At 40.8% G+C, this 23,798-nt stretch overlaps 1 protein-coding gene across 1 annotated transcript in view; it reads right to left on the bottom strand.

The window, feature by feature from the left end:
* The window catches only part of STON2 (stonin 2), a 177,211-nt gene that overhangs the window by 111,750 nt on the left and 41,663 nt on the right, over nucleotides 1–23,798 (bottom strand). Inside the window, exon 4 of the mRNA XM_011949465.1 lies at nucleotides 23,308–23,592. Coding sequence (XP_011804855.1) covers nucleotides 23,308–23,592 — 285 coding nt within the window. The remainder of the gene's footprint in view (nucleotides 1–23,307; nucleotides 23,593–23,798) is intronic.

The following is a 23,798-nucleotide window of genomic DNA, read 5'->3' as shown; positions in this document are numbered from 1 at the left end:
TAAAGAACCTAGGGCCAACCGAAGATGGGGAACAGAAGAGCTGATGCATAAAGTGAGAATTCCTAAAAGGCTTAAAAGGTAAGTTAGAAATAACCTCCACCCCCTAGCTGGAGATAGCAAAGAAAATTGTCTAACTTAGGATTGCGTGAAGAGTAGAGGAAAAAATATCTCCTGAGAATTAATAACCACAAATTGTCTCACACAGGGGTGTGCAGCTAAAACTACTTGTGTGGTCTGAAAAACTTCCAAGTTGAGACTAGTTCAAGTATTTCCAGGTTAGTAGCCTCAGGCATCCAGGAAAAGCAAATACTATAATAATGACTTTTTTTTTTTTTTTTCTTTTTTGAGACAGAATCTTGCTTTGTTGTCCAGGCTGGAGTGCAGTGATGCAATGCCAGCTGACTGCAATCTCCACCTTCTGGGGTCAAGTGATTCTCATGCCTTAGCCTCCCAAGTACCTGGGACTGCAGGCTCCTGCCACCATCCCTGGCAAATTTTTTTTTGTATTTTTAGTAGAGACGGGTTTCACCATGTTGGCCAGGCTGGTCTCTAATTCCTGACCTCAAGTGATCCATCCGCCCCGCCCGCCTCTGCCTCCCAAAGTGTTAGGATTACAGGAGTGAGCTACCACGCCCGGCCAGTAATCCTTTCTGCAAGGAAGATACCTTCAAACCAGCCTCCTCAGACAGAATGTTCCTAAGTTGATGTGCACATAATAAATAAATAAATCACAAAATGCATAAGAAATCAAGTTACCATGAACAAGAACCAGCAAAGTGTGTGGGTGGGTGGGGTGAACAGGCAGAATGAGATCTGCAAAGAATTTTCAGACACTAGAATTGTTGAGCAAAAAGCACAATTATGTTTAATCTGTTTAACAAAATAGGAAAGGAAATTAAAAATATGCAAAAGGAGCATGTAGAATTGAAAAAGAACTAAATAAACTTCCAGAGAAGAAAAAATATACTACTGTAAATACAAAATTGAATGGATAACATAGACAAAAAGATGAAAATGCGAAAGAGAGATTGAGACACATGGAGGGTAGTGTGAGACAGTCTCATAGATACCTAATCTGAGTTCCTAAGGACAGGAGAAAGAAAATGGTAGAGGGGCAATACTTGAAAAAATACTGGTTGAAAATTCCCCAGAATTTATGAAAGATTTTACTTGTCAGATTAGAAATTCCAAGGCACCTCAAGCAAGGTAACTAAAAATAAATCTACAAACAGACACCAAAACCACATACGACCAAAACCAAAGAGAAGATCTTAACAGCCATCAAAGAGAAAATATACATTACCTTCGAAAGAAGACTGTTTAGACTGACTACCACCTCTTTCCATAGCAGGAGAAGCCAATGTGCACTTCAGTGTATAGACAGAAAAATAACTATGAAGTTAGAATTACATACCCAGTGAAATATCTTCACAGAACAAGGGAAAAAATAAAGACAATTTAGACAAACAAAAACTATAAATATCCCTAAAGTAGGAAAGAAAGGTGAAATAAATGGAATGTAAGATGTTAGAATTAAAACTATATCAGTACTTAAAAATAAACATAAATGGACTAAACGTTCCAGATAAAAGAAAAAAGACTGTCAGGTTGAATCAACAAATGAAATTTAACATGGTATGTACAAAAAATATATCTAAAATATAAATGATTATCAATGATGGAAAGTAAAGGGATGGGAAAGCCATGTAAGACAAAATGTTAATGAAAAAAAGCTCATAGAGTTATGGATTATGGATGGACTTTACAACAAAATGACAAAAAGCACAATTCATCAGAAATATAATAATTCTAAAATTGGATATATTTATTAACATAGCCTCAAAATTATTAATGCAAAAATTGACAGAACTGTAAGAAAGAAATGTCCATCATCATAATGGAAGATGTTAAAATACACCTCTCTGTTATTGACATATCAAGCAAGCAAAAATATCAGCAAGCAAACGAAACTTTAAACAACAAAATGAACACGCTGATCTAATCTAATGATCACAGAACATTACACTCAACTGGTGAAGAATGCATATTTTTTATAATAACACCAAGAATTTTTATGACAAGTGATAACATGCTATCACTTGACATGAAGCAAGCTGTATCAAATTTCAAAAAATTGGTATACAGACCACAAATACTGGTCACAATAAAATTAAGTATCTAGTTATCTAACTAGTTGTCTGGTTAACTAGTATCTAGATTTAAAAAAACTGGAAAATTTAAAAATTAAGAAACATACTTCTAAATAATTCACTGGTCAAAGAAGAAATCTTAATAAATATCAGGAAATATTTTGAGTCAAGCAATAATGAAAATACTATATGTGAAAATTTTAAGAATATATGTAAGCAATATAGTCAGCTTATGTTAGAAGACAACTGAAACTTAATACAATAAGCTCCCAACTTATTAAGATACAAAAGTAGAACAAAATAAATCAAAGAATGTTAGAAAAAGGAAAAAATACAAAAGCATAAATTATTAAAAATTTTAAAAACACACAGATAAAATGTTCTTAGAGAAGACAAATAGAATTAAAAAGAGCACAAATAACAGTAGCAATGAAAAGGGCACACAATTACAAATACTATATCTAGAAGCCAATGAAGGGAAATAATAAATGTCTTTATACCAGTACACAAACACAGATAAAACTATAGAAGTCCTAGTAAAATATAATTTTTCAAAACTGATTCAAGAAGAAAGTTAAAAACCTGACTTGTCCAGTAACCTTGTAATTAAGTGAACCAAGACTTAAAACCTTCTCACCAGAAAAAAATTTTTTAATCTGCCACTAACTACTCCAGAGTATACAAGAAGAAAGGCCACTCATCTACTCATTAAATTTATAAGGTTAGCATTTGCAAGGTTAGACACCACAACCTGACAATATATACCCACTTTATATGTATAGTTTCTAAAAGGAGAAATACAGAATAATCTCAATCATGGACACAGATAAAAGAATCCCAAACAAATTATCAGAGAGAATCTAGTGATTTATGAAAAGGAGAATTATATAATGACTAAACTGAGTTATCCAATTTTTACAAGGTTGGCTTAACACAGTGTTTCTCAACCTTTTTCTCATTATCGTCCCCCTAAGGAACCTTTTTGTACATTTTTTTCCCTAATCACTCTCCCTTGAACTCTCCTCCTCTAATACATTATAATCAGAAAACTGACATTAATACAATTCACCAATCTTATTCAGATTTCCCCAGTTTTACATGTACTCGTGTGTGTGTGTGTGTATCTAGTTCTATGCAATGTTATCAATGTGTAGATTCATGTATCCACCAGTCAAGATATAGAACAGTTCCATCACTGCAAGGATCTTTCATGCTGCACTTTTATAAGCATGCCTATTTCCCTCCTACCTTGCCTCCACCTCCATGCTCTGTTCCTAACCTTTGACAACCACTAATTCTATAATTTTGTCATTTCAAGAATGCAATATAAATGGAATCATGCATTATGCAACTTTTTAGGACTGGCTTTTATTACTCAGCATAATGCCTTTGAGCTTCATCTGAGTTGTTGCATGTACCAGGAGTTCATTCCTTTTTATTGCTGAGTAGTATTCCATGGTATGCATATACCACAGTTAGTTTCCTTCTTTCCCCATCAAAGGACATCTAGGCTGCTTCTGGTTCTTAGCTACTATAAATAAAGCTGCTATAAACATTTGTGTACAGGTTTTTGTATGAACGTAAGTTTCCATTTCTCTGAGATAAAGTTCAAGAATGCAATTGCTGGGTCATACGGTAATTGCATGTTTTCTTTTATAAGAAACTGCCAAACTGTTTTCCAAAGTGGTTGTACCATTTTATATTCCCACCAGCAATGCAAGAATGATCCAGTCTCTCGGCATCCTCACTAGCATTTAGTCTTTTTTTTTTTTTTTTTTTATACTTTAAGTTCTAGAGTACATGTGCATAGCGTGTAGGTTTGTTACATATGTATACTTGTGCCATGTTGGTGTGCTGCACCCATCAACTCGTCAGCACCCATCAATTCATCATTTATATCAGGTATAACTCCCAATGCAATCCCTCCCCTCTCCCCCCTCCCCATGATAGGCCCCAGTGTGTGATGTTCCCCTTCCCAAGTCCAAGTGATCTCATTGTTCAGTTCCCACCTATGAGTGAGAACATGCAGTATTTGGTTTTCTGTTCTTGTGATAGTTTGCTAAGAATGATGGTTTCCAGCTGCATCCATGTCCCTACAAAGGACGCAAACTCATCCTTTTTTATGGCTGCATAGTATTCCATGGTGTATATGTGCCACATTTTCTTAATCCAGTCTGTCACAAATGGACATTTGGGTTGATTCCAAGTCTTTGCTATTGTGAATAGTGCCGCAATAAACATACGTGTGCATGTGTCTTTATAGCAGCATGATTTATAATCCTTTGGGTATATACATTCTTCAGGATATCATCCCGGAGAACTTCCCCAACCTAGTAGGGCAGGCCAACATTCAAATTCAGGAAATACGGAGAACGCCACAAAGATACTCCTCGAGAAGAGCAACTCCAAGACACATAATTGCCAGATTCACCAAAGTTGAAATGAAGGAAAAAATCTTAAGGGCATTTAGTCTTACCATTACTTTTTATTTCAGTTATTCTAATAGATGTGCAGTGAAAGGATCATTTTAATTTGTATTTCCCTAATGGATAATAATATTGAATATCTTTTCATGTGATTACTTACTATCTTGACATATTCTCTTTGGTGAAACATATGTTTATTTCTTTAGCTCACTTTTTTCTTTTTTTTGGAAGATGAAGTTCCGTTCTTATCGCCCAGGCTGGAGCACAATGGCATGATCTCGGCTCACCACAACCTCCACCTCCTGGTTTCAAGCAATTCTCCTGCCTCAGCCTCCCAAGTAGCTGGGATTACAGGCACATGCCACCACGCCCAGCTAATTCTCTATTTTTAGGAGAGACGGGATTTCACCATGTTGGTCAGGCTGGTCTTGAACTCCCGACCTCAGGTGACTGCCTACCTTGGCCTCCCAAAGTGCTGGGATTACAGGCCTGAGCCACCACGCCCGGCCTAGCCCATTTTTTTAATGGGAACTTTTTACTGTTGGGTTTTGAGATTTTTCTATATATTCTAGATACTAGTCCTTTTGTTTTTATTCCAAGACAGTTTCACTCCATTGTCCAGATTGGAGTGGAGTGATGCCATCTCAGTTCACTGTAACCTCCACTTCCCAGGTTTCAAGCGATCTACCCACCTCAGCCTCCAGAGTAGCTGGAACTACAGGTGTGCACCACTATGCCTAGTTAATTTTTCATATTTTCATAGAAATAGGGTTCCACTATGTTGCCCAGGCTGGTCTCAAACTCCTGGGCTCAAGTGATCCACCTGCCTTGGCCTCCCAAAGTGCTGGGATTACAGGCATGAGCCACTGTGCCTGGCCTGATACTAGTCCTTTGTTGGCTGCAGTTTGCAAATATTTTTTCCCAGTCTGTAGCCTGTCTTTTCATCCTTTTCACCAAGTTTTTGCAAAGTAAGTTTTTGAAATTTTAATGCTACATATATATTTTATGTTTACTTTTGTACTGTATATATATAATAGGTATTCTATATACAACAAAAATTACAATTTATTTGCCCTACTCAAGAACTATTTTTAGCCCCCTTGGGGATAATATCACCCTGTCGAGAATACATGGGTTAATAATAGAAAATCAATTAATGTAATTCACTGCAATAACGTATTAAAAGAGAAAAATCTTACCATCACAATAGATATAGAAAAAGCACTAAATAAATTTTAGTCTTTATTCATGGTAGTAATTTTTAGCAAATTACAAACAGAAGGACTCCCTAAACCTAACAGAAATACCCCCCAAACCTCACAGAGAACATCACATAAAGCTAATTAACCCTTGGAGATTCCGATCAAGATGGTGATGTTCATTACCCTCACTTCTGTTCAACATCATATTTATGATCAGATCCTGCACAGTAAAGCAGGAAGTGAAAAGAAATGAAAGAAACAAAACTGTCATTATTTGCAGATGATATTTTTATATACGTAAAATAACCAAAAGACTTTACCAATAAGTTAGCAAATTAATAATGTTAGCAAGGTATGCCTGTTAATTAAAAAATCAACATATAAAAATGAATTGTGTTTCTGTAAGCCAGCAGGAAATATTTAGAAAATGAAATTTAAAACAAGACAGCATTTATAACAGCAACAAAAAGTATGAAGCATATATAGTATCAAACCTAAGAAAAAATGTGCTAAGGCCTTAGAGGAGGCATTTCTAAAGTTTATTAACAGACCATAAAGAAGATTAAATAAATGGAGAGATACATATGTGGAGATATATATACATATGGAGATAGAGATAAATAGATAAATTTTTAGAGATTGAAAGATTTAACATTGTAAAGATGTTAATTCTTCCCAAACTGGTTTATACATTTACTTCAATGTCAATTAAAATTATAGCATGGCAAAACAATTCTAAGCAAAAAGAACACAGCTAGAGACATCACACTACCCTTTTCAAACTACATCACAAGGCTACAATAATCAAAACTGCATGATATGGTATAAAAACAGATACATAGACGAATGAAACAGGTTAGAGAATCCAGAATAAAGCTGCACACCTACAACCATCTGATCTTCTACAAAGCCAACCATAAAAAGCAACAGGGAAAGGACTTTCTATTCAATAAATGGTGCTGAGAAAACTGGCTAGCCATTTGCAGAAGATTGAAAGTTGCACTCCTACCTCTCACCATATATAAAAAATAACTCAAGATGGATTAAAGGCTTAAATGCAAAACATAAAACTATAAAAAGCCTAGAAGAAAACATAGGGAATACCATTCTGGACATTGGCCCTGGCAAAAACTTCATGACAAAGATTCCAAAAGCAATGCAGGAAAAACAAAAATTGACAAGTGGGACCTAATTAAACTAAAGAGCTTCTGCACAACAAAATAAACTATCTATGGAGTAAACAGACAATCTACAAAATGAGAAAAATATTTGCAAACTATGCATCTGACAAAGGTCTAATATCAAGAATCTATAAGAAACTTAAATGAACAAGCAAAAAACAACCCCATTAAAATGGGCAAAGGCCATAAACAGACACTTCTCAAAAGAAGATAAACATACAGCAAGCAAGCATATGAAAAAATGCTCAATATCACTAATCATTAGAGGAATGCAAATCAAAACCACAATGAGATACCATCTCATCCCAGTGAGAATGGCTATTATCAAAAAGTCAAAAAATAACAGATGCTGCTGAGGTTGCAGAGAAAAGAGAATGCTTACACACTGCTGGTGGGAATGTAAATTAATTCAGCCACTGTGGAAAGCAGTCTGAAGATTTCTCAAAGAACTTAAAACAGAATTACCATTTGACCTAGCAATTCCATTACTGTGTATATACCCAAAGGAAAAACGACATATGTACACCTATGTTCCTTGCAGCACTATTCACAATAACAAAGATGCAGAATCAACCCAGATGCTCATCAATGGTGGACTGGATAAAGAAAATGTGCAACATATACATGATGGAATACTACACAGCCATAAAAAAAAAATGAGCTCATGTCCTTCGCAGCAACATGGATGGAGCTGGAGGTTATCATCCTAAACAAATTAAACCAGGAAAGAAAACCAAATACCACATGTTCTCACTTATAAAGGGGAGCTAAACACTGAGTACACATGGAAATAAAGAAGAAAACAACAGACCCTGGGGCCCACTTGAGGGTGGAGGGTGGAAGGAGAGTGAGGATTGAAAAACTACCTATTGGGCATTATGTTGATTACCTGGGTGACAAAATTATTTTCAGACCAAACCCCACAACAGGCAATTTACTCAGGTAACAAACCTGCACATGTACCCCCTAAATCTAAAATAAATGTTGGAAAGAAAAAATATTATAGCAGGGCTTTCACCTATATTAACAAGCAGAATCATACTATTTAGATATGAATGAAGCTGAGTTTTGAGTAATATATTTGTAAGTATTTATGTTAAAATAAACACAACAATAAAACAGTATTGGAAAAACTGGATATCTACATGAAAAAGTGAAGCCAGACCTGTACTTCAAACTGTACAGAAAAATCAATTCTAGCTATATTGAATGTCAACGTGTGAAGGCTATATAAGAAACATTTTAGAAAACAATATAGCCAAACGCGTTCATGACTCTGGAGTAGAGAAATATTTTCTTTACCAAGACACAGAAAGCACTAATAATGAAAAAAAATTGAAAAAAATTATATCATTAAAATAAATAACTTATTTTTGCCAAAAGACATAAGGAGAATGAAAAGACCATTCACAGGATAGGAGATAGTATCTGCTACACATTGAATGCACCAGGAACTCCTAGAAATCAACAAGAAAAAGGCAGAGACACCAACAGGAATATAGCTGAACAGGGATTTCATGAAAGAAAAATCCAAACGGCACCAAAAAAGGATGCTCAACCTTATCAGTAATCTAGGAAATGCAAATTAAAACCACATGAGATACTAAGATCCTATTACCCTTCCCCCTTTCTTTCTCCACCTCCCTGATGACAAAAATAGAAAAATATAACAATCCTAAGTGCAGCTGAGGAAGGGGAGCCACAGTGTCTTTCACGTACAGCTGGTAGGATAACTAGAAACCACTTTAGTAAATGGCTCCGTGTTATCTGACTAAGATGAATATGAACACATCCTACAGCACAGCAATTCCCATCCTACTTTTTTATGCAAGAGAACCACCTGCACATGTTCGCCAGGATACAGGTTAAAAATGTTCATAGAAAGACAAAAATAATGCTCATGGAAGTGCATTATCATCTTAGAAACAACCCAAATAAGCCAGGCATGGTGGCTCATGCCTATAATCCCAGCACTACGAGGTCTGGAGTTTGCGGCCAGCCTGGCCAACACAGTGAAAACCCATCTCTACTAAAAACACAACAAATTAGCTGGGTGTGGTGGCAGGCAGCTGTAATCCCAGTTACTGAGGAGGCTGAGGCAGCAGAATCGCTTGAATCTGGGAGGCGGACGTTGCAGTGAGCCAAGATTGCGCCATTGCAACTCCAGCCAGGACGACAGAGCAAGACTCCATCTCCAAAAAAAAAAAAAAAAAGAAAGAAAGAAAAGAATCCAAATGTCCATCAAAAACAGAAGGGATAAATGGATTGTAGTACATTACTAAAACGGAATACAGAGTAATAAAAACTAAAAGAACCAGAGCTACAAGTTCTTTTAGTTTTTGACATGGACAATTCCCACAAATAATGTATCAAAGGAGTAAGCCACGGAGTAATACAGTATTGTTCCACATATATAAAGTTCAAAACCAGGCTAAATTATAACATTCTTGATGCATGTGTAGGTAGTAAAACTGTCAAGAAAAGTAATGTAGTTATTATCATGAAACTCAGAAGGTGGTGATACAGAGGGGAGGGAAGGGGATGTGAAGAGGGAGGAGGCTGTGATCAGTAGGGAAACACGCAGGGCCTCTGGCGATGACAATATTCCATTTATTAAACTGGGTGATGGGTTGTACTGCTGTTCTTCATAATTTAATACACATTTTTAAATGTTGTTTTGTATTTATTCAATAGGTAATAAAACTTATTAAAACCACATATCAAAAAAAGACAGATTACTCAGTAAGAAAGCTATTTCACTTAATGGTATTTGCACATCGGCTCCTCACATTTGTGAGATAAAACGCCAACGTTTCTCTTGAAACACAAACTAGGAGCAGTGCATCTGGGAGAGGCAAAGCTCCTGCCTCTCACAAACTGTTCTCATTCGCTCTAATACGCTTTGTTTATTTTTTGGCTTAGAAATCTCCGATGAGTTATTTTATTCAGGTTCTTAATTGAATGTCCTCAGGCCACAAGCTTAGCTGAAAGAGAGAAAGTACTGGGCCTGGAGCTGACTATGCTCCCAAGGGCCAGACCTTTGATGTCTGGGCCAGGTAAAAACAGGATGCTGCCATCATGATACTTCAAGCCACATTCATCCAGCTTGAAGGAATCAAGTGAAGGAAAGGAAAGATCAATATCTGCCTCTCCTCCTTTCCTATGAGGTTAAGACCAGGGACCCTATATCCAGACTGCCTGGTCTGCATACCAGATCCAGCCCTGTAGCCTGGAACAAGCTACTCAAATTCATCTGTTCCTCCTTTTTCTCACCTGTAAAATGGAGCTGAAGAGAATATAAACCTCATAAGCGGATTGGGTTAATACTGACGAAGCACTCGCAAAAGTGTTTGGCACAATGAGAGTACTCACCATGGGTCAGGCGGTGATGGTTATTATTCGCAAATATATCCTTTTGTCCAAATCAACTTGACATCTCCATTTGGGTCTCTAACTTTACATGTTGAAAACTAAGCTCCTATTATTCCCTCCAAACCAGCCCCTGCATCCTCTCAGCTGCTCGGAACAAAACCATCAAGTCGTCCTTGATTCTTCTCGTAGCTGCTCCATCACAAGTTTTGTTAGTCCTGCCTTCAAACTACATCTGGAATCCAATCACTTCCCGCCTTCCCCAGGCTACCACCCTGCTGCAAGCCACAGTCCTCTCTTGCCTGGATGGATACAGTGGCCTCCTACCCTGTCTCCTTGCCTCTACCTCTGTCCCCTCCTCCCAGTCTATTCTCAGCTACACCACTCTCAACCGCTATACCAGAGCTGCCACACAGTTTTAACGGAATTACTGTTGAAACTCAAGCTGGATCAGGCCACACCTCTGTTCAAAACCCTCGGTTAGCTTTCCATCTCACCCATAATAAAAATCAGAGTCCTCACCATGTCTGCCAAGGACCTGTGTGTCTGAGTCTCTGTAACCTTTCCTCCTCTTCTCCCCACATTCACTCCACTCAGGTCACACACCAAGAACACAGCTGCCCCTCAAGGGCTATTCACTTGCTGTTCCTTCCACATGGAAGGCTCCTCCCCACTTTCTGCAAGGCTTGCTGCTCCATGTCCTCCAGGTCTTCACTCACATTTACCCCTCAGTCACTCCCCAGCCTTAGGGAAAATTTCACATCCTCCTCATCATAGTCCCTTCTTTTGCCTCATTTTTCTCTCCTTCCCACTTTATTACCTAACACACTTATTGTATTATTTTTATTTATTGATTTATTTATTTGGAGACAGAGTCTCGCTCTGTTGCCCAGGCTGGAGTGCAGTGGCACAATCTCTGCTCACCGCAACCTCTGCTTCCCTGGTTCAAGCAATTCTCCTGCCTCAGCCTCTCGAGTAGCTGGGATTACAGGCGCCTGGCTAATTTTTGTATTTTTAGTAGAGAGGGGGTTTCACTATGTTGGCCAGGCTGGTCTCGAACTCCCGACCTCAAGTGATCCGTTCACCTCAGCCTCCCAAAGTGCTGTGATTACAGGCGTGAGCCATCACGCCCAGCCCCTAACACACTTACTTTATATTTACTTCTTTAGTGCGTTTCTGGTGTGAACCCCCTGTCGCCCCGCAGAATGTGGGCTCCATGGGGCAGGAGTATGTGGCTGTATCCACAGTGCTGAACATGACTTGAACGTGAGCCTAGAGTGGGAGGTCAAAATAACATGGATTATGTGAATAATAAATCTACACGTTGTTGGCTAATACAATATTTTTCTTTCTTCTTGTCCTTCGGGATCCTGGGTAGATTAAAATTTTAAATATATATATTTTGATGTCTAATCACTAGGGTTACAGGATTTTTTTGATGCTGTAAATGTGCCCATCCATGCAAAGAAAATGGATCTAACTCCATTCTTTATCTGTGGCTCCTCTGCTTTTTCGTAATTGGCAATTAAGAAGCAGCCGCTGCTCCCAGGACTAGCTCAGAGGAGCTCTTGTTCACTCCCCAAAAGTTCCATTAGTAACAGACTGCCCAACTGTTAGGCAACTTCAACGTGGGGAGAGCAGGGACTGTGTCCAGCTCTCCCATAATTGTATTCCCAGCACCTACATTTTTTTTCTGCATGAATGAACTAGTTAATTGATGCATGCTTGGGTAGTTTATTGTGTTTTGTATCCCACACCAAGGGTGAGCTAGGCCACATGGCCTCTCTGGGTAAGCCTGCACATTCTCTGGAAGAGGAGAATATTGGAGTTTTTTTTTTTTTTTTTTTTTTTTTGAGGCGGAGTCTCGCTCTGCCGCCCAGGCTGGAGTGCAGTGGCCGGATCTCAGCTCACTGCAAGCTCCGCCTCCCGGGTTCACGCCATTCTCCTGCCTCAGCCTCCCAAGTAGCTGGGACTACAGGCGGGGGCCACCATGCCTGGCTAATTTTGTATTTTTTTTTTTTTTTTTTTTTTTTTTTTTTTTTGAGGCGGAGTCTCGCTCTGCCGCCCAGGCTGGAGTGCAGTGGCCGGATCTCAGCTCACTGCAAGCTCCGCCTCCCGGGTTCACGCCATTCTCCTGCCTCAGCCTCCCAAGTAGCTGGGACTACAGGCGCCTGCCACGTCACCTGGCTAGTTTTTTGTATTTTTTTAGTAGAGACGGGGTTTCACTGTGTTAGCCAGGATGGTCTCGATCTCCTGACCTCGTGATCCACCCGTCTCGGCCTCCCAAAGTGCTGGGATTACAGGCTTGAGCCACCGCGCCCGGCTGGAGTTTTAATAAAATATTTTGTTTCCTTTTAGATACTGGAAAGAGTTATCTCTGAGAGCACTTCACCATCCTCCGCGGCATGATGACACTTTTAAATACAACAAAACTATTGCTTTTAAGTGTGCCTTTTAAAACAGCCCTCAGGAAAAAAATATAGGTGTATTTGTGTATGTGTATGTCCATGGTGTGTATACACCCATGTATGCACGTACGTATGTGTGTGGAACAATGGGAAATCATAACCCGATGAAAATAGCTGAAAAGAAGGGGACAGGATGGGCAAGAGGCCAGTTTGCTTGCCTATCTTGTTTAAAAAACAACAAGCTGATTTCATCAAGGGCGCCATCCTTCAAGTTCCACCTAACAGCTCATTAGCCCCACAAATGGGAGTCAGTCAGTCAGTCATTCTGCAGGAGAGTTCATGTCCATCTTTTCTCTCTCCTTTCACTAGTCCAGCAAATCCTAGGCGGGCACCTACTAAGTTCCTCAAATCATATTCTGGAATAAAGAATAAATTAGATAGACAAAGTCCTTCCCTTTGAGAAGGGAGATAATAAATAAGTAAACTAATGCATATTTGACCCAATTGCAGAGGCAAATTGGCATGGGCTGTGAAGACATTTGAAGCAGAAAAAAGCTAGAGAGTGGAGGTGGAGGGTTCTGGCCCGCCCTGCAGAGGCGATGCTTGAGCAGAGTTTGGAGTGAAAATGTGGAGGAAAAGCTCTCAGGGCAGAGGGAACAGCCTGGACAGCAGTGAACTGGCCTGGAACAGCCAGAGAGGCAGTGCAGCGACAGCAGACGGAGCCCAGGGGAGAGGATCAGAGACGGTATCAGCCCTGAGAAAGAAAGGCTCTGCTGAAATTTATTCCTGGGTACAGCATCCTCTGAGATGGACTGCACAAAGGTCATTAACTACATTTAGAAGCACAGAAGAACAACTGAAGGTATTAAAAAAAATAAAGCCTCTTCTGTTGCAGGGGGAATTACATATGCATGCAAAATGCAGTGGGCCTTGTCCATATATTCACCAAAAGGGTTGGGATATCTTATTCCACCCCCACCCACACCACTCACCACCCCCATTAGCCAGAATGAACAACATAATAGAAATTAACGGCTGGGCTAGTCTTCTTCAGGATGAAGCCTCTCAGCTGTCACCCCTGCCTCCCTCTTAAATGGCTGACGTCATCTCTGATCCTCCCCCAAACAAGTGGCTCTTTCTCTGGTCCCAGATAATTAGTTTCCCCAGACACAATGGGAAGGCCTTAGCCCAAGCTTTTAGGGAAGACGGTTGAAGCATAAGGGAATACTAGTGTTTTGCTTGGGCTATGGGACAAATGTTCTGGAAATGAAAGGGTTTTTTTGTTGTTGTTTGTAATTATGCACATCCTGCAGTATCTGCATAATGGGTCCAATTCAGCCCTGGCCTTGCAGATAAATTACCATGTCCCTGGAGGAAGGTCAGCATATGAGTGAACAGGAAGCTTCATGCTGACAATAGTGCCTTAATTTTTTCTTTTTTTTTTTAATTTTAAGGATGAACTTTGCTCTTTTAGTCCATTTGTCTGCAGGCATTTGTAGACATGTTCTAAACACACCCACACTTGTAAAATGTACATACTTAAAATCAGCCTTGGCTTTGAGAGAACAGTATAAAGATTTTACATGGTAGATGAGCTGACTGCTATATTCTTCCTGGTACCTGTTGGAATTTTAAAGCCAGAGGAAGCCTTATATGTCAGTCAAACTTTTTGTAGCTAGAGAAAGTCAGGAACACTATTATTGGCTAAAGGACCCAACGTGAATAAGACATGAGACGGGTTTAGGTTCATTTTCAAAAAAAATTTCTTTAGAGAACTATACAAAATTTCATCTTGATTTAAATACATTCACCGGAAGGTGTGTGTGTGTGTGTGTGTGTGTGTGTGTGTGTGTGTGTGTGTGTGTGTGTGTTTAACACTCTGGTTCTGCTCATGGTTTTGTAGAAGATCTTATGCATCTGGTTCAGAGTTCAATAAATGAGTTTTCAGTTAAATTTCTTAACATTTTTCACCATACAACCTTAAATCATATGGCAACCTCAAACTGGAGATGTGAACAGTGTTCTTGTGGCTAACTTACGTATTTGACCTTAAAGGTTCCAATAAAAATCTTCTGAAGAGATCATTTATTAACATGGCCCGACCCAAAAGGGTCTTATAAAGTCAAAGAGGTATGAACCCCTCATTTGGCCTCCACCAAGTTTCAAGGGTTTTAATGTTGAACACAGTTTTCATAAAAGAGTCAAAAGGAAATGATTCTATATGTTTCCTCATTCGTAGTAAACTCAGGTCTGAAGAACTGATGCTCTCTTTCCATATATATGGTTATACAAAGGATTTTGTCAGGCAGGGTGCGGTGGCTGACGCCTGTAATCCCAGCACTTTGGGAGGCTGAGGTGGGTGGATCACCCACCTGAGGTCAGGAGTTCAAGACCAGCCTGGCCAACATAGTAAAACCCTGTCTGTACTAAAAATACAAAAATTAGCCAGGCGTGGTGGCGGGTGCCTGTAGTCTCAGCAACTCGGGAGGCTGAGGCAGGAGAATCACTTGAACCCAGAAGCGGAGGTTGCAGTGAGCCGAGATCACACCACTGCACTCCAGCCTGGGTGACAAGAGGGAGACTCTGTCTCAAAAAAAAGCTTTTGTCACTATCATTTTATTTTAATCATATTTTTCTTTCTTTCTTTTTTTTTTTTTTTTTTTGAGATGGAGTCTCACTCTGTCACTCAAGCTGGAGTGCAGTGGCGTGATCTCGGCTCACTGAAACCTCCGCCTCCGAGTTCAAGAGTTTCTCTTGCCTCAGTCTCCCAAGTAGCTGGGACTACAGGCACCCGCCAGCACACCCTGATAATTTTTGTATTTTTAGTAGAGACGGGGTTTCACCATGTTGGCCAGGCTGGTCTCGAACTCCTGACCTTGTAATCAGCCTGCCTCGGCCTCCCAAAGTGCTGGGATTACAGGCGTGAGCCACTGCGCCCGGCCAATTTTAATCATACGTTTCTAAAGGAGACTGTATATCTCCTTTTTACTCTGGCCAACCATGATGGCACTTATTCACTTCAAATCCTGCCCTAATTAAAGTCCAAGACAAAGTGGTTGCCTTGATGATTTAAGCACTTCTGGAGTTGTTTTTCCTACCAGCTGTTGCTCCTGGTTATCCAATCAACTTTGGTATGCTTCAATGCACAATAAAGTAAGTAGCCGGGTCACTAGGGTGAGGACTAACAACTCCTTGGCTTCTCTAAGGTTCCCAGTGCAGCTTCTAGCCATTTAAATACCATAAAAAATAAGAAATGTACCATTAGTGACAATTTCTTTGTACCTAACTCCACTATGCCTACAGCCTTGTGGCATTTTAATTAGGGAAATAGTACATTCCAATTCCAGGCGGAAGTCCAATGCTCGCTTGGCTTTATTCTTAGGTGGCACAGTTTAAAAGATGTATTCTTTTGGTTTTTACTCTTCATCTGCCAGAAAAACTTCAAAGAGAGGAAGAGAGGGAATTGGGGGATGGGAAAGGAATATCCCGAATAACCTCGCTGCTCCCTCTGTGTGTGTGTGTGCTATTCTCTTTCCCAACTTCTCTCTGCAAGCCAGGATGTTCAGGTACGAAACAGCTGGCTAAGGAAGGTTTCACTTTTTCTTCCGGAAATTAAAACTAGGAACAGCATTGATCAGTTCCACTTCTCCTCCTCCTTCTCCTCCCACCACCTTTTTCTCTTATGACCTTCTCACAAAACAACATCCACAGAGGGTTTGCATGAGACAGGTAGCAAGATAAACATTGTTACATCTCTCCCGACAAGAAGACATCTGATCAGAAAGTATGGACTCTTAATAGAAGTAAATGGAGTATGAAGAGTAAAACGGGAAGAAACTAAACATTACAACTATATATTATATATAGGGAAGAGTCAGTTTGTTCCGGTGATACTGATGTGATTGGGAAAAGGGTTAAAGCCAAAAATTAGTTTCCACTGATCCTTTTTTTCCGGCTGAACTTTTTTTCTTGCATGCAGAGAGACACACCTACATACTCCAAACTTCACCAAAGATTCAAATTTTTGCATTTAAATACAGCACACCAAACATCTCTCTTGCCCTAATTCCATTTCATTCTTGTGTTATCCATGCTAAAAAGAGTTTGCTCAGTCTACATGAGTGAAGCTATAGCCCAAAATAGATCTAACATCTGACTGATGGAAATTAATAAACTAAGAAGAGCATTTTAGAGTAGATAAATGAGAAATTGATGGGCAAATCATTTCTCTGTGGTCAGATTAGACAAAAAGTACGAGAGGGCCATTTTGTCTAAGTTGGTCACCTAGCTGTGGGCACAATGGGCACTACTTGGCCCACAGCGATGTGGCCAATTTAGACAAAAGTTTATCCTAGGTCAGTAGTGCCCACTTTCTCCAAGTGAGGAAAACTGGATAAAACTGAGTAAGAGCTTTGGAGAAGCCCCAGAAGTAAATGATAACTGACAAGGGAAGTTGCTTTAAATTCTGATTTTCATCCTTCACAGGAAGAGACAATAGAGGCACCTGTCATAAAATGAACTGCTCAGACAAGTAATTCTCCCAGCATCCACTTCTTCCTTTGCTTCCTCAGAGCCAGTTCCAAATTCTCAGCTGTATGAAATGAAAAATGTAGGCCAGGCACAGTGGCTCACACCTGTAATCTCAGCACTTTGGGAGGCCAAGGAGGGCAGATCATTTGAGGTCAGGAGTTCGTGATCAGCCTGGCCAACATAGTGAAACCTATCTCTACTAAAAATACAAAAATTAGCCAGATGTGGTGGCACGTGCCTGCAATCCCAGCTATTTGGGGGCTGAAGCAGGAGAATCACTTGAACCCAGGGAGGCTGCAGTGAGTCGAGATTACGCCACTGGACTCCAGCCGGAATGACAGAGCGAGACTCCATTTCAAAAAAAAGAAAAAACTTAAAAACAAAAAGACAAGTAGTGGTTGAAAGACAACCACAAGAGATGGTAATCACAGGAGCACAGGTTGGCTCTGGTTTCCTACTAGAGGATCCAGAAAGAAGCCCAATGGATTTCTGCTCAATTCTGAGCACTGTGCTATGTCTTTGAATATCCACACCTAGCAGAACTATACAGAGGAAGTGCTTAGTAAATATCTGGTGACTCCATGAGGAAATTATAAGGAGCTGTAAGGCTTAGGAACAAAGCACAGTGACAAGCACACATCTCCTTAAAAAGTACCCTGCATCATGAGCCGAGATGGCGCCACTGCACTCCAGAGCCTGGGCAACAGAGCAAGACTCCATCTCAAAAAAAAAAAAAAAAAGTCCTCCACCATTACAGATGCTCCCCTAATTCAGACTGACTCATTCTCAGCCTTATGCAAAGGGTTCCATTTTAAGATTTTAGACACTTAGTACATTAGTTTTCTACAGCTGCTGTAACAAATTACCACAAACTTGGTATCTTAAAACAACAGTAATTTATTCTCTCATAGTTCTGGAGGCCAGAGTCTGGGATGAGAATCACTGTGCTAAAATCAAGATGTCAGCAGAACTGCACTCCCCACAGAGGCTTTAGGGAAGCATCTGTTTCTTGTCTCTTGCAGCTTCTGGTGGCTGCCAGCATTCCTTGGCTGTGGCTTCGTCACTAACATCTTTAAGATCAGCATTTTCAAATTTCTTTCTGTTTCATCTCCACAATGCCTTCTCTTCTGTGTAAGCAAAATGGCCCTCTGCCACTCTCATAAGGATGCATGTGATTGCAGTTAAGGCCCACACATAATCCAGGATTATCTCCCCATCTCAAAATCCTTAATCTCATCTACAAAGACCCTTTTCCCAAACACGATCATATTTACAGGTTCCAGGGAGGACAACCTGATGTCTTGGGGAGCCATTACTCAGCTTAGTATTGCCAAAACAACAGAGCAGGCAGCAGTGATTGCAGCAAGTCTCACACGTCTCTACTTGCTGCAAACATCTGTGTTATTTCTGCATAATGCCTGTAGTTACATAGGTGGTATTATTGCAATATACAGCACATGTACTCAAACATTTTAGATTCAAATTAAAATCTGAGCTGCACAACAGCCTCCAGAACGGAATGACTGTGTAACTTGGGGAATGTCTACATTATCCATTATGTGGGGGCAGGAGGCAGGGGCTAAAGCCTAGTCTCTCCTGTGTAATTGGCCTTAGCTCTGCCAATTACTCTATCCTTATTGTTAAACACAATCTATAGGAGGAAACCCAAGAGGGAATTAGCTTATGTGAGAGAGGTTACTTTGGGTAATAGGAATGTACCCTGCAGCTTTTCATTCAGTTTAGGTTCACTGATGGGTCAAGTTGGGTATTGGCAGAAAATCTGGAACTGGACCCTTGGGTTTATTACCATTTTCTTTACCACTCTAATGCTGTGCACCATCCTCTATGCTCCTTGGGTTTCTAGGTTAGAAACACTTCTTGAGGTGGGGCTGGCCCTACTCACAGTTTATTTCTGCTTCTTGCCTACAGACTGGGCATCAAGTCTGCTGGGAACCCATCCTACAGGACCCTCCCAAGGTAGAGAACTCCATCTCCACAGGGTTGAGTTAAATTTTCACACATATGAACAGATGGAATTAGTTATACTTGAGCAGTTTTCAAAATTATGCTTTCATGCATTTGAACACTGTTACTTCTTGATTTATTCTCTGGCAATATTAATAAATTTTAAATTCTTAGGACAATGCAGGGCTGAGACTGGGTTAAGGCAAGTGACACACTTGCCTCGGATGTAAAATTTAAGGGGGTGCCAAAAAACTCAGTAATGAAAACAACATTTTAACACAGTATATTACAAATATCAAATCAAAATCAAAGCAGCAAACCATGGCTCACAGGTTGACTATTTCTGTAAACGAAATTTTATTAGAAGCAGTGAGACAGCCAGCGGGGAGGAGGTCCCCGGAAAAACTCCAACTGGCCTGTGCACTGGGGTGGAGCCGCAGAGGTTTGTGCCACTTGCAGCAGGGAAGAGCCTGGCCCCTCCTCTTCCTGTGTGGAACCTGGGATTGGAGCTGCGGGCTGGAGGCACTCTAGATGAATTCTGGCCTTGCTCAGAGCCCCTGTTTCTCCGTTTTTTTCCTTTTCACCCAATAAAGCCCCGCCTTACTTACCCTTCAAACCATCTGCGAGCTTGAATTTTCATGGCTGTGGGATGGACAAGGACCCCATCTTTAACTGAACTTTAGGAAAATTCCTGCAACACCAGGTCCAGGATAAGGGTGGGCCAAGTGTGGCATAGTCATGCAAGTGTTAGTTGGATCTTGTCTTTAAAATACCGATATTTTGTTCATTAAGAAATTTTTGCATTATGTGATTTTAATAATTTTAAAATAACTTTAATTTTTAAACTGAATTCTTAAAAATTAAAAAAATACTTTTTTTTCAAGACAGTTATTACGATTTGATATGGAGCAAAAGTGTTTCACGTATTTTTTCCCAATCTGTCACAGAGAATGTTAAAAAGACATACTCAAGAATCACAATTTTAAGAAATTCATAATTTTTACCGCCTCATCAAGGATATTGTTGGGTGAAACACATTTTGCTTTACTGTGAGTAGACAATGGCCAACAGTTTTATCTGCTGTTACTTTTTTACCATCAATGCAAATGTCAAAGCAGTGAAAAGGCAAATAACATCTTAGAATTCGAATGAAAATGATTTTAACCCAAAAGACCCCTTGAAAGGGTCTTAGGAGACCCCAAGGACTATGGGTCAGATTGTGAACTGCTGCCTTAAAGGGTAAAGCTTTCACAATATATCAAAAGCATTGTCAGTCACAAGATAAGCTCCTCAGTCAGATGGGGGCAACATAATTATAACTAATCTCAAAATGAATTTTGGAAAAATCAGTGAAGAGTTGAGCAAATTGACTATCATATAAATAGTTTTGAGCAATCAGGAAATCTTTGAGGCTAAAGATAAGATGTGAAAGAATCTCAATGCCATGAATATAATCCATGACCTGAAGGCATGGCCATTTTAAGGCAGCAAAGTGGAGAAAGAGCACCCCATCCATCACTTACCTTCCATTCCTTGCCCCCACTGCCTCCTGGGTAATGAGGGAGCAGAGAGTACTAGAGCAGCAGCAGCAGCAGGAAGAGTGAGGCAAACGAAAGGAGAGCACAGGGCATCCGAAGCCCGCTCCAAGACCTTGGGGCCGGATGGCCTGGTGCGGAAGCTCTCCTGCCATTTCCTAGCACACAACCTTGGTTGAATTCCCAAAGCACTGTCTGGCTGAGTCTCCTCCACCATATGTAACATGGATTAATATAAATACCTTCCTCATACAATTGTTGTAAGGAGTACATGAGATGATGTAGTTAAGGCACTGAGCACAGAAACTGAGACAGTAAGTATGCAGTAAATGTATCATATTAAGCAGAAGGAACACACTTCTGTGCTCATTCACTGCCCAGTGTTCAGTAACTTTTCCCTACATGCATCAACGCTTAGCCCAGGGCCTTCTCAGAGTTAGGTGTTCAGTAAGGGAAGCCTGTCTGGGCCTGTCACTTCTTCTATGCTGCACTGAGAGTCATGACTCAGCGACAATTCATGCAGAAATCTGATGTTTAGGCTGGGCACACTGGCTCACACCTGTAATCCCAGCACTTTGGGCGGCCGAGGCAGGCGGATCACCTGAGGTCAAGGAGTTCGAAACCAGCCTGGCCAACATGGTGAAACCCCGTCTCTACTAAAAATACAAAAATCAGCCGGGCGTGGTGGTAGGTGCTTGTAATCCCAACTACTCGGGAGGCTGAGACATGAGAATCACTTGAACCCCAGGGGCAGAGGTTGCACAAATAGCACTCAAATCTGAAGTGAAATGAAGCCTGAGGGAAAGATGAAGCCCCCCTCTCCAAAAAAAAAAAAAAAAAAAAAAAAACAGGAAATCTGATGTTTAAATATGCAAATAGACATAAATGTGCAAATTATTACATAAAAATATAAATGTAACAGAATTGTTTTATATTTTCTTAAAATCATTTTTATTGGTATTGAAAACACACTGAAAAACAAAGGAATCAGCCTTAAAAGTGACACTAGGAAAACATTTAACGCACCAACAGAAAAATATACCAACCCTGCTTTTTGCTGGTAGGTCTCTGTGGTAGACAGAATAATGCCTCCCATTCCACCCCAAGATGTCCACATCTTGATTTCCAGAACCTGTGAATGTGTTACTTTATATGGCAAAAGAACTTTACTGATGTGATTATGTTAAGGACCTTGAGATGGGGACATTCTCCTGGTGAGTTCAGTGTAACCACAGAGGTCCTTAATGCCTGGTGAGCCCAATGTAACCACAGAGGTCCTGAATGGAAGATACAGGCAGATGTCAGGGAAAGATGTGACTTCAGAAGAAAGGCACACAGAGATGCCACATTCCTGGCTTTAGGGACAGAGGAAAGGGCCATATGCCAAGGAATGTTGACAGACTCTGAAAGCTGGAAAGGGCCAGGAAACAGACTCTCCCCTAGAGCCTCCAGAAAGGAACGCAGCCCTGCCAACACCTTGATTTTGGCCCAGTGACACCCATGACAGACTTCTGAAATACAGAATAATAAGATGATAAACTCATGTTGTTTAAGCCACTACACTTGTGGTGACTTGTTACAGCAGCAAATATAAAACTAATACAGTCCCAAAGCTTATCCAAATCACCTGTGGCATACTTCGGTGCACAACAAAGAAGTAGCCAGGTCACCAGGGTGGGGACTAACAACTCCTACAGCTTTACTAAGATCCCCAGTGCAGTTTCTGGCCATTGAAATGCCACAAAATAAAATATTTCTCATGTACAACCACCCCTACCCATGAGGATTCGGATTCAAGAGTTCTGAAGTGTGAGAATATCCACGTTTAACAAATCCTGTTGGTGACATGCTTAGACATGATCAGTGGTCCACACGTTCACACACATTCATTTCTCTTTTTTTATTTTTTGGAGACAGAGTCTCGCTCTGTCACTCAGGCTGGAGTGCAGTGGTGCGATCTCAGCTCACTGCAACCTCTGCTCCCAGGTTCGGCAAGTCTCATGCCTCAGCCTCCTGAGTAGCTGGGATTACAGAAGTGCATGACAATACCCAGCTAATTTTTGTACTTTTAGTAGAGACGGGGTTTCTCCATGTTAGCCAGGTGGCTCTCAAACTCCTGACCTCAAGTGAGCCATCCATCTCGGCCTCTCAAAGTGATGAAATTATAGGCGTGAGCCACCACACCCAGCAGAAACATTCATTTCTATATGTAAGGTGCTTACGATTTAGGGGCTGAGTAAATATAATTCCAATCCCTAATAGAAAAATATATATGCATTATTTTAAAGACAAGTCAACAGCCAGGGACAAGAGTAAAGGACTAGAAATGTCCTAAAACACATAAATTATTTTATATGCTTATGTCAACAAAAACAGACACAGAATTAAAGGAGATAAGAACTCTGTCTGCTCTCCCCTGTGCGACTGGTGCTTCAGGGGCAAGGGGCAGGTGAAATGGAATCCTGGCAGCCCTACAGACCTCTCACTGAAAAGCATCCCTGCTGAGCACATAACCAAGCCGGGCCCTTCCTACCCCCTCACCTGTCTCAGCTGTTTCCTGACGAGGTGGAGATGTGCTGGCCCAGGGCGTGTCATCTTCAAACTGAACCCAGCTGCTGATGGCCGAGGCCAGGTCAGGTGGGGGCTGCTCAGGGCTCCCAGGTGGGGAAGCTGCTTCAGAGATGAGGCCCATCTTTTCAGAGGAGTCATCCTGCTCCGAGTGGGAATGGTCTTGAGAGCCTCCATCCGCCACATGGTTCTCCCCAGAGGAGCTCTCGGACTGGTCTGGGGAAGATGACAGTCCTGGGAGGTGCTCTTCCGTGCCCCCTGAAACAGATACCAGACACCACCATCACGTGAGGAAGGCCGCTCTTCAGAGCCATCTCATGGAGGCAAAAACTAAGGATGGCCATGGGGTGCCAGCACAACTCGCCACTGCAGTGAGTGGGGAGAAGAAAGAGCCACACCCATCTGACGCCATGTGAAATGACTGTTTCCCCAATCATGTGTAAATGCCGTAAGCTCAGCATGTC

This window comes from Colobus angolensis, unplaced genomic scaffold (assembly GCF_000951035.1).
Source record: "Colobus angolensis palliatus isolate OR3802 unplaced genomic scaffold, Cang.pa_1.0 Scaffold3, whole genome shotgun sequence".
Lineage (NCBI taxonomy): Eukaryota > Metazoa > Chordata > Mammalia > Primates > Cercopithecidae > Colobus > Colobus angolensis.
This window is presented reverse-complemented; position numbering and strand designations above follow the sequence as displayed.